The following is a 14,366-nucleotide window of genomic DNA, read 5'->3' as shown; positions in this document are numbered from 1 at the left end:
CAAGAGGGCTCCAGGGCATGTCTGGTCTGTCTCACTCAGTACCAATCGGCTGGACCCCAGCAGCAAACTAACCTACCAGTCAGAGCATCTGCCTCCTGGTGGTCAGTGCACATCATAGCGACTGGATGACCAGTCGACTGTCTGCCCCCTGGTGGTCAGTGCACGTCATAGTGAGTGGTTGAGCAGCCTTAGCATTCATTAGCATATTATGCTTTGATTGGTTGAATAGACCGGACACTTAGCATATTAGGCTTTTATTATATAGAACTAGAGGCCCGGTGCACAAAAATTTGTGCACTGGGGGGGGGAGGGGGGTCCCTCAGCCCGGCCTGTGCCCTCTCGCAGTGTGGGACCCCTCAGGAGATAACGACCTGCTGGCTTAGGCCTGCTCCCGGGTGGCAGAGAGCAGGCCCAATCCCTAGGTGCAGCCCCTGGTCGGGCTCAGAGCAGGGCCGATTGGGGAGTTGGGGCGCCGCCCCGTCATGCACAGAGCAGGGAGATTGGGAGGTTGTGATGCCACCTTCAGTCACAATCAGGGTAGGGCCGATTGGGGGGTTGGGGCACCGCCCCCTGTCACACTCAAGGCAGGGTCAATGGGGAGGTTGCGGCGCCACCCCCTGTCACTCACAGAGCAGGGCCCATCAGGGGGATTGGGGCTCTGTACCCTGTCACGCACAGAGCAGGGCCAATCGGGGTTGGGGCACTGCCCCCTGTCACGCACAAAGTAGGGGTGATAGGGGAGTTGGGGCACCGCCCCCTGTCACACACACAGAGCAGGGCCGATGGGAAGGTTATGGCTCTACCCGTCACACACAGAGCAGGGCCTGTAGGGGGGGGGGGTTGGGGAGCTCCCCCCTATCAGGCACCGAGCAGGGCTGCTCAGGGGGTTGGGGCGCCTTCCCCTGTCACGAACAGAGCAGGATGGATAGGGAGGTTGGGGCCCCGCCCCCTGTCACACACAGAGCCGCAGGGCGATCAGGGGGTTTGGGCGCTGCCCCCGTCACGCTGATCCCGGTGCCGGGAGGCATATTACCCTTTTACTATATAGGGTAGAGGCCTGGTGCATGGGTGGGGCTGGCTGGTTTGCTCTGATGGGTGTCCTGGATCAGGGTGGGCGGTCCCCACTGGGGTGCCTGGCCAGCCTGGGTGAGGGGATGATGGCTGTTTGTAGCTGGTCACACACCATTCAGGGTAGGGGTCCCCACTGGGGTGCCTGGCCAGTCTGGGTGAGGGGCTGAGGGCTGTTTTCAGGCTGGGAGTGACTTTAGTTCCCAACCGCTCCTTTTCTTCTTTTTTTTTTTTTATTCTGGGCCAGCTTTAGCTTGAGGCTTGGCTCCAGCTCTTAGGCCTGCCTCCACGGCTGAAAGTAGGTTTCTGGCCTTTGCATACAATGTTGTGAATCTGCTGGCTGAAATCCCGCGGTATTTGTTACAATGTTTGAAACTGCAGGCTCAGAGGCCGGCAAGGCAGGCGGGGAACATTGGTTTCCTCCGTCACTGAAGCAAGCAAGCCTCATGTTAGTTTCAAGCTGCCTGGTTGCCCGCCGCCATCTTGGCTGACAGTTAATTTGCATATCTCGCTGGTTAGCCAATGAAAAGGGTAGCGGTCGTATGCCAATTACCATGTTTCTCTTTTATTGGTGTAGATTAGTGACGCTATTCCCTGTGCTGTTACACCCCCAGGACTATTCTGTAACAACCAATTTCTACTTCTTAATCCCTTCACCTTTTTTTTTTTTTTTTTTCCACTTAGCCTCCCAATACCTGGCCCATCTGGCAACCATCAAATGTTCTCTGTATCTGTGAGCCTGTTTCTGTTCTGCTTGTTTTTGAGATTCAGTTGTTGATAGGTAGTATTTATTGCCATTTTATTGTTCATATTTTTTACCTTTTTCTTCTTAAGGAAGGCCCTTTTTTTAAAAAAAATATATTTTATTGATTTTTACAGAGAAGAAGGGAGAGGGATAGAGAGTTAGAAACATCGATGAGAGAGAGAAACATCGATCAGCTGCCTCCTGCACGCCCCCCAGTGAGGATGTGCCTGCAACCAAGGTACATGCCCTTGACCAGAATCAAACCTGGGACCCTTGAGTCCGCAGGCCGATGCTCTATCCACTGAGCCACACCGGTTCGGCAGGAAGACCCTTTAACATTTCATGTCATACTGGTTTGGTGGTGATGAACCCTTGTAGCCTTTTCTTTTCTGGGGAGCTCCTCTTCCGCCCTTCAGTTCTAAACGGGAGCTTTGCTGGGTAGGGTGAGCTCGGTTGTAGGCCCTTGCTCTTTTATCGCTTGGAATGGGAGGCGCCGCAGCATTCGCAGACGTGTTGTCAAACCACAGGCTCAGTCAGCAAGTAGTGAGCCCTGGCCTGGCACAGTGCTAGCAGGCGCCTGCGTGCATCTCGGCAGGTACTCGTTGAAGCACTGACGTTTTTTCCTGACTGTGGTGGATTTGTGGTAAATGTGTTTTCAAGCTTTAAAAGAGGACATTGTGTAAGACACGCCACTTCTTAACGCATTTGCTCTGTGGTTTTGTCCTTTTATTTGTAGGGCACAGCATTAATGACCAGCCCGGGCCTGCGGGGCCGCCATGGCAGGCTTCCTGGATAACGTCCGCTGGCCGGAGTGGGAGTGCATCGACTGGAGCGAGCGGAGGAATGCCGTGGCCTCTGTGGTCGCAGGCGTCTTGGTGAGTGAAAGCCCATCGGCCACATTTACGCCTCATTTTTCGCCCGGACGTTAATGCTGATCCTTTAAGCCGTGACTACCCACTCAGAGCTATTTGTTTCACTGCTGTTTGTAAACAGTGATCACAGTTCTGGATGCTATTACTGAGCAAAGTGTGGTAAGTCCTGGGTTCATTTGACTTGTAAGTTTGCTAAAGGTAAAGTCACCTCTTCCGTTTCGTTGACAATACAGTTATTGTAGGCAGTGGCATTTTAAGTTGCCGTGTGAGTCCTTTAAGGCCCTCAGAGGCTCAGCATTGGATGCAGCCAGTGTTACTGCTGTGAGGCGTGGAGTTCGGGCTGTGTGGGTCCAGTGACGGCCTCGGCTCCTGGAGCTGAAGCGGGAGGGCCCCAGGCAGGACCCCAGGCCCTTCCCAGCTGCAGCGCTGGAGAGAGCAGGGGAGCGAGAGAGATCTGCTCACTTCCGTTTCTTCCCAACACTTCTAACTTTTTATTGCTGAGAATGTCAAGCATATAAACAAAAATAGAGACTGGTATAAAGAGCCCCTCTCCCATCTTACTCCATTTACTTACCATCCAGCTTCCAAAAAAAAAAAAAATCAAATCATGACCAATTTTTCTTTAGCATTCCACCAACCACTCCTGGCCCCAACTCCATTTTTAAAAACAAATTTCAGTTTCTATTACATTTGAAAAAATTCATCTCTTTCAGTATATAGTTCTCTGCCTGAAGTCCAGTAGGAAAAAAATCACAACAGGAACTAAAGATAATTGGGAAGCAGAATTCTTTCAGGTGTTTCTAAGTCTTTCTTGCTTTTTATGGTCATCTCGTCTGCACTTAGTTTGTTTATGAAATTCATTGACAACTTGTCTAAGTCCATTCAGCCTAGTTTACATAGAAGCGTTGCTTTTGACAAACTTCAGTCAGTTAAACAGGATTTAATCAGATTGTTAACTAGTACTGTAGTAGGTTACATCATTTTGGAGACATGACAGCTGACAGCTCATTGGTGGAAGCAGAAGGCGTGGGCATGTTAAGCGAGGACGGTTCAGCGGGTGAAACATGGTCATTAGGAAGCGGGTTGGTTGAGGTTAGTTAGAGCGTTGGTGGCGCGTGATGACAGCGGGTGAAAGGGTTAGACAGTTCATCCCAAGTGACAGCTTTTCATCTTGCACCGAGTTCATCAGTTAGGCTCACTCACAGCAATAAGTAAACAGGGTTCTTATTTATTTTCCAATGTCCAAAACTCGAAGCAGAGAGACTTCCTATGCCATTGTCATGGTGGGTAGTGAAGCAGGGAGTCTTCCTATGCCATTGTCATGGTGGGTAGTGAAGCAGAGAGTCTTCCTATGCCATTGTCACGGTGGGTAGTGAAGTGGGGGGCAAGGGGCAGGCACGAGTGCGCCCCAGTGACTGGGCTCTGTCTCCAGTTCTCCGCAGGCTGGTGGGTGATGATCGACGCGGCCGTGGTGTACGCGAAGCCCGAGCAGCTGAACCCCGCCTTCCACACCTGCGGGGTGTTCTCCACGCTGGCCTTCTTCATGTAAGGCAGGGCCCGGCCCGCTCAGCTCAGGGCCGTCTTCCTGAGCAGACGTTTCCCTGAGGTTCAGTGCTGTCCACTATCTGAAATGACGCTTGAGTTTAATGGATGGAGTCCTTTTTTTGAGAATTTATATAAGAGTTTATATAAGTCAAACTGGTGACATATGTTGGGGAGCAAGACCTCAAACGCTCCCTGATGGATTCTTCATTAACCGCTAAATAAATAAATACATTCCCATGTTAAAATGAAAAATGAGTGCTGAGTTAGTCAGGTATCATTTTAGCATCTGTAAAGATTGTCATGTGATTTTTCTCCTTATATTTGTTAAGCTGATTATTCTATCAGTACCAAGGTTATTTTTTATATTTTAATACCTCTGAATATCAGGGCGCTGTTTTTGGTTGTTGTTAATCCTCACCCGAGGATACTTTTTCCATTGATTTTTTTTTTTTAGAGAGAGTGGAAGGGAGAGAGGGGGAGAGAGAGAGAAACATTGATTAATTGCCTCCCACACACGCCCCAGCCAGGGATAGGGAATGAACCTGCAGCCTAGGTAAATGCCCTTGACCAGGAATTGAACCTTGACCCTTTGGTGTGTGGGCCAGTGCTCTACCACTGAGCCACACCAGCCAGAGCTTAGGGTGCTTTTATAGGCAGTGGTGTCTTATAATTACAGTTGATAACGGTTTTTCTTGGCAGTTTAAAAAGTAATGGTGAAGTTTAAAAATCAAGGCATCGCAGAATTAATGAAATATGTTACATTTCTAGATTTTTAGTGAATCATCCTTAAGAATTGTCATGCACTCAACTTTCACATGGAGGATTATTTTTTTAAATGTGTTGCTTGACTGTGTTTGCCAGTATTAGGGGTGGGGTGGGGCAGGATTGGTCTCAAATGAGAAAGAACTGGCTTTTCTTTTTTATTAAATCATTTTCAGGTTTATCCGTTATTTCACTTCATAAAAGAATTTGAAAGCTTTTCATGGGTGTCTTTTAATAATTAAAAGTGTTAAACATGAAGGTTACAGAATTGCCTTATACTGTCGGGAGTGTTTTGAAGTTTGATTGTAGAAGAATGCCCCCGTTCGTTCAGATGCGGAGAAGAGGCCACTTCTGCTGCAGCCGCACTGGCTCTCACAGAAGCGGAGTACAGCGGCCTGTGTCCTGTCCCCAGACCATGTGTTTGCTCAGTGTTAGAAACGGGCAGGGAACGTCACTCAACACCAAGAGAAACCTTGAAACTCTTTTTAAAATATTTTCTCTTTATTTTAATTTCCATTACTATTTATCCCCCAAACTCCCCTCCCCGCCCCTCCCCCAACCACCACTTGAAACTCTTTATTATAACAAGAACCTTAAATGGGGTGTTGCACCCTGAGGCATCAGGGTAAATGTAAGCCAGGCAGAGAATCCAAAAAATGGTCATCCTGGGGACCAGTCACAGTTATCTCTTCAAGTTAAGGGTGCTTTGGGGTGTGCCTTGGGAAAATACGACGAGTAGAACCTTGTGTACACTGGGGTGCTAGGTGAAAGGTGCGTTCAGTTATTCAGATACTGACGTTAGTTAGGAGTGTTTTCCTCCCAATGATATGTAAGCATCAGTGAGTGTTTAAGCACCGAGAAAGCTTCTTGGGGGATTTTGTCTCGTTTCAGGATAAACGCGGTGTCCAATGCCCAGGTGAGAGGTGACAGCTACGAGAGCGGCTGTTTGGGGAGAACAGGTAAAGGCGAGGGGCCATCCCAGCAGACAGAGCAAAGCCTCTAGTGCCGGGCGGGGGGTGGGGGCGGGCCGGCGGGGCGGCAGCGGCTTGTGCAGCTTGTGGAGGTTACCGTCCTAAGTCCTTAGGAAAGGGGAGCTACCGTACGCCAGAGTTACTGTGTGTCATGTGACTGCGTATGGATGGAGACAAAGTGACTGCACAGCCAGCGGGTGGTGGACTCGGATCACTTCCTTGGCTGGTGATGCCGTTCTCACCAGCGCCGGCCAGGCAGAGTGTGGCAGTCAGGAGATGAGGCCAGGGTTCGTGTTTTCGAGTTCTGCTCTGATTACTGTAACCACACACCCTGCAGCATTGCTTCAAGCGTGTGCTGTTGGTGTACTGCTGAAGCATTTTTCTGGAGTTTGAATTCTTTTGAACTGTCACCAGTGGTCTTTTTCTTTTGCTCAGGTTCTAACACATCTGCTAGCACCACCGGGTCTGTTTTCAGTGGGATCTCCATGCTTTATGCAGAAGGCGGGGCTAGAAACTCTGTTTCCAACCTCTCAGGACATGGAAGGGTTTGTGCGGTTATGGCTGGAAACTGGGAGTGGGGGTGGGTTTGAAGATGTTTATTAATATTAGGGACTACTTACAGACACCTAGTGTGACCCGCGACTGTCCTGAGTGCTACACGCATTACCTCATTTAATCATCCCGTGTTCCCGTGTGGTAAGTGCTCTTGTCCCCACTTTTAGATGACGGGACTAGGGCACAGGCTGCTTAAATAACTTGTCTGAATTCACAAGCAAGTGAGTGAGGGAGCCCGGATTTGAACTCTCACCACCTGGCTCTAAGCCCTGCTGTCAGCCGCCACACAGCTGTTTCTAGTTGAGCATTTGGCCTCTGTGTCTGGCGTGGTCATATACGAGAGGCCTGGTGCATGGATTCGTGCACCAGTGGGGTCCCTCGGCCTGGCCTGCGGGGATTGGGCCAAAACTGGCTCTCTGACATCCCCTGAGGGGTCCCTGATTGTTAGAGGGTGCAGGCCAGGCCAAGGGACCCCACTGGTGCACGATTGGGGCCAGGAAGGGACCGTGAGAGGGCTCCAGGGCATGTCCGGTTCATCTAGCCCAGTGCTGATGGGCCAGACACCAGCAGCAAGCCAACCTACTGGTTGGAGTGTCTGCCCCTGGTGGTCAGTGCACGTCATAGTAACTGGGTGAACGGCCAGACATTTAGCATATTAGGCTTTTATATAGGATATTGTCAGCTTGATTGAGTATAATTTATAGAAAGTAAAACTCACCAGTTTAAAGTACAGTGGGGCCTTGACTTACGAGTTTCATTCGTTCCGTGACGGAGCTCATAACTCAGATTATTTGTATGTCAAATCATTAAAGTGAACGAGTGAGACACGTGATGCTGGGCTGATGTTGTGGCGTTCACTGTGACGCTCGCTGCGCCAACTAGCGGTGGGGTATCTGAAGCTGGCTCGTAACCCGAATTTTAGCTCGCAACTCAAAGCAAAAAATCGGCCAAGAGATGGCTCCTATCTCGAAAAACTCGTTAGTCAGGACACTCGTAAGTCAAGGCCCCACTGTATCCAGTTCGATGAGTTTTGACAGATATATACAGTTGTGTGACTTTGTTGCCATCATGATGTAGAGCTTTGCCATCGCCCTTTGTGGTTAATGCCTTCCCCCCACCTCCTGGCCACCCTCACTTATTTGACAGACATGGCTGTGGGTCATGTTACTAGTGACTGTTTTCTGTGGAAAACTTCACTGCAGCACCTCAGTTCTTTAGCTTAAAGGTAGGACTTGTGTGAGCCTTGGATCTCTCTGGACCCACAGTCCATACTGCACCCTCTCTGAGTCATGGCGTTTTATTCCATGACCATTGCCCACACAGTGGAAGCGGGCCAGGTGGGTTCTGCGTGTTCCTGTGTGGCACCGGTGGGAGGGCTTGAGCGAGGGCTGAGGGTTTGGCCGGCTTGCTCACATGTGGCACCACACTGAGTAACGGCAGGGTTTTAACATCGGTCCCTCCTCACAGCCTCATTCCTTCGTGGCGATGGCTAGCTGAGATACCTCTGCTACTTCTACTAGAGCAATTACTTTGACAATGTATACAACAGGTAAATTTTCAGTTAGGGTTTAGTTAATCAACTCAGTCGAATAATTACAAAGCTTATTTGACTGAGTTTATTACCTGGTTTAGTTCATTCAGCTGTTAGTTTCTCTAGCCAGGAGCAAGGTAACGTGCCTTTTGAGTTTTTAAAAATCTTCCTTCAGTGACCTGTCGAGCAGGTGCATGTAAGCGTGTGACGCGTGTGACCGCAGAGCGTGTGTGAGGTCAGCGGCGTCCCCGGGGTTAGGTTTCCCTGGGACCGAGTGCGGGGGGGGGGGGTGGGGGCGAGCTCACGCGGCTGTTCTCCACGCAGGTGCTCGCGTCTGGCTCTTCATCGGCTTCATGTTGATGTTCGGGTCACTCATTGCTTCCATGTGGATTCTCTTTGGTGCCTATGTGACCCAGAGTAAGTAAGTCTTCCTCCCTTTCCCAGGAGGCCTGCGGAGGGTCCTTACTCTCGGCCGAGTCCGCTCCTCCCCCTGGAGCGAGCTTGGTTTCACTGCTCGGTCGCTTGCGGCTGGGAGACTGTGCAGGTGTAGTAGCAGGGGTCGTGGAGTGCAGTGGGTGGCCTGGCCAGGACACTGCCCCCGGCAAGCCCGTGGCACAGAGTCGGGCAGCACGAGGGGACAGCAGGGACTGTGCTGCAATAACACTGCTCCCAGACGTGTCCGAGATGTGTCCTTCAGTTCATTCCGATACTGACGGGCCGGCGCCGTGTGAGCTCGCCGGGAGGAAAGTGCATCTTAAAGCAGCTTTGCTGAGCTGTAGTTTCACACCATGTGATTCACCATCCAGCGTACAGTTCCGTGTGTACAGCACAGAGCTGTGCTCCGTCACCAGTTCCGCTGCAGGACTTGTCGCCCCACCAGCAGTCCCTGCCGCCACCCTCCCCGGCCCAGCAGCGGCGCAGCGTTGCCTGCTGGTGTCACGGGTCCTGCGGGCAGCGCGGTCAGCTCTGACCCGGACTGGCGGCGGCTGGGCCCGGCTTCCGTGGAGAGCCTGCGTGGCTACTTAAAGCAGCGTGTGAACCTCCCGGTTCTGTTACGACACGGGAGTGTGTAGGAAGGTCCGCGCCAGTGCGGGCTGTGCGCTCCCTGGTTGTGTCTGATTGTCCAGGAACTGGCACGTGCTGAGCAGTCTCGGTCACGGCCTCGTCCTCGTGTCTCCGCATCGCTCACTACGCGCGCTTTCTCTTCTAAACGGACTGCGCTTGCACCTCGAGCGTTGCTTTCTGACACACGTTTCTAGTCTGTCGCTGTGCAGGCTGCCTCACACCGCTACCCACTGCCATCGTAGCAGCACCATGGCCGTCCTGCGCTTCGCACTGCGTGGCCCCACCTCCCTTGTGCCTGGCTGCACGCTGCCCCGACGCCCATTTGGCAGAGGGGAAGCCAAGGCATGAGGAGGCTACATCTGGTGGTCATGCACTTGGTGGTAGAGCTGGGACTCGATCCAGGGTGCGGCTCAGCCCTGGGCGCTCAGCCCTGCTGCTCGGTGCTTGCTGATGTCAGGCCCATGTGGCCGGGCCTTCCCCGGTGCAGTGCTTCCATCAACATCGCAGCTCAGGAACCTCAGCCGTCCACAGCAGGGAAGCAGTTTCCAGCTCTCCCTTCTCTTCGCGTGAGGACAGTGACTGTGCTCTGGGAGGACGCGGTGGGGAATTACAGTGGCCCTTTCTCCCTGCCGAACCCGCACACAAACTCCAGAATCGAGAGAGGAAAGCAGCGGTCAGACCGTTGCGTCGCCAGGAATTCCCTCCGCGTCTTCTCTTTGTGTTTGTGTTTCTGAACCGGCGCTGGAGCGGAACGTCCGGAGTGAGACAGGCCTTGGGTGTGGGCGCGTGAGATGAGCATTTTCTTCTTTCAGTCTTGTGATCGCCGTCTTAGATGAAGGAGTGGTCGCAGGTTGGGGATGCACCGAGCCTGTCACGTGAGGGGCGCACACAGTCGCGCGCTGCCCGTGTGACCGTGTGCTGTCCTCTGTGCAGATACTGACGTTTACCCAGGGCTGGCGGTGTTCTTCCAGAACGCACTGATATTCTTAAGGTGAGTGGCCTGGTTTCTCAATCCCGCTGAGAACATTTGCGGAAATGCCACCTTTCCCGTACGAGCAGCGTGGACGTGGGACTCGCACAAACCCGTAGGCTAGGACCATGCACGGGCGTCTGTAGAAGGGGAGCCGCCTGCAATGGAAGAGCGTGCGCAGGCCCGTAACCAGGGCCGCTGTGTGCCAGGGCCGCGGCTGGCGGCTTTGTACCGGCCCCTTTTTATTCCCATTTAGTTACCTTAAACGTAGGAAGCAGGGGTGCTCGCATTTAATAGACAAGGAAACAAGGCCCAGAGCTGAGGGAGGGACGCCCGGCGGGGGTGCAGAGCTGGGGGAGGGACGCCCGGCGGGGGTGCAGAGCTGGGGGAGGGACGCCCAGCGGGGGTGCAGAGCTGGGGGATGGACGCCCAGCGGGGGGTGCAGAGCTGGGGGAGGGACGCCCAGCGGGGGGGTGCAGAGCTGGGGGAGGGACGCCCAGCGGGGGGGTGCAGAGCTGGGGGAGGGACGCCCAGCGGGGGTGCAGAGCTGACACTGACCCCAGGTTGCTGCTTCCATAGCCTGTTTTCTTAAAAAAACAAGCAAAAACATGAGCAGTACCTTTATTTAAAAAAGGACCTCATGCACACTGTGTTTTGTGCACAGAACCTGGCTGGGAGCTGGGCTGCTCTGTTGCTTGGTCCTGGCGCTTTCCTCATGACCTGTTCTGATCTCCTTCTAGCACGCTCATCTACAAGTTTGGGAGAACTGAGGAGCTGTGGACCTGAGATCACTCTGGAACCTCATTTCCTCTGCCATATCATATTTGTAGATATGTTTTTATTATCTTTCAATGTAGTTTTCACATCGTCAAATAGAATAGATTGCACATTAAATGTGTTGCTTTACACTCTTTTGCTCTGAGTTTTGAAATAGTTTTATGAGTTTTCTGTTTGTTTAATGGCTAGATTGTTGATATGTATATAAGAGTATGCAGACAGATGGTGAGCATCCGCCTTTCATTCCTGCTTAGGCTTGGTCTGCGTCCTGAGTCAGGTGTGTCAGCATACGATTTAGAGTTAACTGCTTTGCTTCAAAGTCCCCAAGATGTACAAGAAAGTACAACTCCGTGTAGCTGAAATAAGTGCCAAGCCATTCAAAGGGTGTTTCAACAAATTGTTATTTTGTCTTAAAAGTGAGGTTTTTTTTAAGGGAAATGTTTGTTCTTGTGTATTAAAGAAGTGGATTTTTATATGAAGCATTTTTAAATGCCCGAAGGACTAGTTTGAAAGCCTATTTTGGAAATGATCCTTGACTCTGATTGAGGAGGGGATCCCCGATGTGCTGAGCTCGCTTTCGTGTGGTTCCGTGAAGACTGGAGGGTGCGGGCGGCTCAGCAGCAGGCGTCCTGCACCGCGAGGGTCGGCAGCGAGCAAGTCTGAGGAGCTGCGCTCAAAAGCATGACCCGCAGGCCAAGCGTGGACTCCTTTCAGGACAAAGTCCCTCCTCCCCAGGGGAATGCTTGCGGCCCGGTGAGAAGTTAGGCTCTTGTCTCGGCTCCAGCTCTGGGCATGCGCTTCCCGCAGGTGCCTCTGTCCTGAGACGCCATGGCCCTGCCAGACAGCCGCCCGCGAAGCTGGGAGCACCGCCCTGGTGTTCCTGCCGGAGCCCGGGGTCCCGGGCCCTGACCGCTGCGGCGGCCTCCTGGCCCTGCGGGTCTGTGTCACACTTTTGCCTCCGGGGAATGTCACAGCCTTCCACAGACGGACACTGTGGGTGAGCCGCCTGCAGGCCTCGGCGCCCCTCTCCCCGGGACCACGTGCGCGGGGAGATGCTGGCGCTGAGCCGGCTCCCTGTGTCCTGCGGCCGCCTTCCCTGGTGGTTGCTCTCACCATGTCAGTGCATTTGTCCTGCTGCCAACATTGTCAGGCTAATTACTTGTTCCCCTCTGTGTCGCCTGTTGCAATAATTGCTCCTCACACCTCCTAATGTTATTAAATCTTGGAGAAAACAGCCATAAAAATTGGTTTGCTGTTTATTTTTCAGTTATTTGAAGGGACCCCATCAGAGAAGCGGTTTCTCTTTATGAAGAAGGGTGTGGGAGAGGCTAGTCCCCACCTGCCCCTGCTGGGCCCGTGAGCTGGCCCGGTCCAGTGGGGACGGACTAATCCACGTGGAGCCTGGCCTGGCCAGCACCGGCCTCCTGCGAGCTGAGCTGCGGTGACCTCCGAGCCTGGCGGCGTCTTCTGGATCGTGACCCCGCCCCCTTTCCACACTCTAATTCGTGGGCACCGGCCAGGCACCAGGATCCACTCGTCCTGCCCAGCGCGCGCCTCAGACGTAGCTTCCTTCCCCTTAAACCAACTGGGCACACCTCTCCCTTCGGTCTTGTTCTCTCTGCTCACGGAGTTGGTGCTGTCTCGGCGTTTCCCTGGTCTGCGTGCTCACCATCGGTGTGGCAGCCAGGAGACCAGGCAGCCCCGGGAGAGGCATGGCAGGGAAGTCCCGGGCTGTCCACCTACCGTGCGGAGCGGTGGCCCCGACGTTAGATGCGTGTGGATGCCCTGGGAGTATGGGTGCCCCCAAAGCGGAGGCCGGCCTCCTGCACTTGTTTGAGGATCTGCACATACAGCGAGTGGCAGGAAGGGAAAGCGCGTGGCGTGGCTGTGGGTGGCCCCCTGGCTGTGCCCCAGCGTGAGGGACCTGGCCGGCACCTTCCCCAGCAGGAACGAGAGTGAAGGGTTGTAAACAGTACGTGGTAGGGGATGCTGTTCCCATGCTAAGCCTGCTGGGGGCAGTCCTTGCTGCTGCCAGGCAGCCTGTTGCTGGTGGAGGGTGTGAGTCCGCAGACGGCACAAGGTCCAGGCACTGCGTAAAGTTCGGGCGAGTCCTATGGTCGTAGGGGACCACGCAGTCCTTGAGGCTGTTGTAGACCGAGTAGGAGCCTCCCCACACCAAAACGGAAGAGGCCCAGGCTTCCGTCCTCGGACCCCGTCTCCTAACGTCCTTTTCCTGCTCCACTGACAGCTCACACTCACCGAGAACTTCTCCACCCCGTTCCCCTCTCAGCCTGGAGGCGGGAACTTTTACCTGGAGAGGGTCAGCCCCGGCCCAGGCCCAGGCCGGATGGCGGCTCAGGCCCTTCTCCCGGCGGCATTTCCCTGCTGCTCTCGACCTGCGAGCCTCCAGAAGGTGTGCCCTGGCCAAGGAGCTGGACGAGGTTAAACATTTCCCCCGTGAAGTCTCCTGTGGGCGCCTCCTATCAAAGGCCTGATAGGGTATCAAATGGTGTTCTAACAGGCCAGCCCCACACCCACTGGAGATGGTGGTTACTGGGTTCGGAGGGTGGAGGGGCTGCAGGGGCAGCACGTCGGGTGTTGGGGACCCCGTGTGGTGAGTGCCCTCCCCCGTGAGGCAGTAGCCATGGGAGCCTGGCCCTGAGGGGCAGGGGGGGGGGGGGCGCCTGGACCCACCGTTGGGCATGGGCTCGGGCTGTGTCACCAGGTTAAACCACTGCCTTGGACTCGGAAGGGCCTTTCTGGGTGACCTGCTGCCCCGGACAAAGCCCGAATGCACCCGGGCACAGTCCAGCCTGGTCAGCATCCATCCCCAGGACCCGCCGCCTGCCCCTGCCCTGGCCGAGCTGTACCCGCTTTTACACAGGGGGGCACGTGTGGGCTTACTTCAAACTTCACTCCTAGCTTCCGGCAGAGCTGATCTGCCTCCTCCTGCAGGGGTTTGAACTCTTAACTGGCTCCTGCTGCTGCCTACAGGGCCTCCCCACGGACTGCACCCGCCCAGCAGGGGGAGCTCTTCCACCTCGAATGATCCCAGGCAGGCCCTTCCGTTCCAGCCGCTGCCTCTTCACCCAACAGATGGAGTAGGTGCTCACAGGGCCTGAGTGCAGGTGGCGGGTGGGTGTCCTTTTACCTCCTGTCACCCGGAGGGCAGGACACACTGTGCTCGGTCCAAAAGCCGGCCCGGGAGCCCATTCCTCACCAGCAGGACAGACCCCCCCGCCCAGAGAGAGAGGGTGGGGGGCTCCATCAGTTCATGCTAGAAGCTTCCTGTTCCTAAGTCGCTGTCTTCTTCCATTGTCAAGGTCAGGCGGCCAGGAGGGCGTCTTTCTAAAGCAGACTTTACCGCACCTGTGTCGCTGTGTGTGTGGTGTGTATGGGTGTGTGTGCGTGCGGGTGTGTGTGTGTGCGAAGCTACACATCCACCTCCTAAACGCTGAGTCAGAGGAACGAGTTTAACCCATGTGCTCGGAGCGACGGAGCCGTC

The 14,366-nt window shown here is 54.1% G+C and overlaps 1 protein-coding gene across 2 annotated transcripts; it reads left to right on the top strand.

Annotated features, from left to right (window-relative positions):
• Window positions 1-1,781: 1,781 nt before the first annotated feature.
• TMEM50B (transmembrane protein 50B) lies at window positions 1,782-12,105 on the top strand. Of its 2 annotated transcripts, XM_059686352.1 has the most exons (7): window positions 1,782-1,852; window positions 2,557-2,688; window positions 4,118-4,230; window positions 5,884-5,951; window positions 8,374-8,466; window positions 10,048-10,105; window positions 10,825-12,105. In XM_059686352.1, exons 2-7 carry the CDS (start codon window positions 2,590-2,592, stop codon window positions 10,868-10,870), a joined length of 477 nt encoding a protein of 158 aa, XP_059542335.1. In that variant the 5' UTR covers window positions 1,782-1,852; window positions 2,557-2,589; the 3' UTR covers window positions 10,871-12,105. The 2 variants fall into 2 exon arrangements, with proteins under 2 accessions (XP_059542335.1, XP_059542334.1); XM_059686351.1 differs by lacking the exon at window positions 1,782-1,852 and having other exon boundaries at window positions 2,550-2,688.
• Window positions 12,106-14,366: the final 2,261 nt, after the last annotated feature.

The sequence above is a fragment of the Myotis daubentonii genome, chromosome 3, assembly GCF_963259705.1.
Source record: "Myotis daubentonii chromosome 3, mMyoDau2.1, whole genome shotgun sequence".
In the NCBI taxonomy this organism is placed as follows: domain Eukaryota; kingdom Metazoa; phylum Chordata; class Mammalia; order Chiroptera; family Vespertilionidae; genus Myotis; species Myotis daubentonii.
The sequence above is the reverse complement of the archived record's forward strand: the minus strand, read 5'-3'. Positions and strand labels throughout refer to the sequence as shown.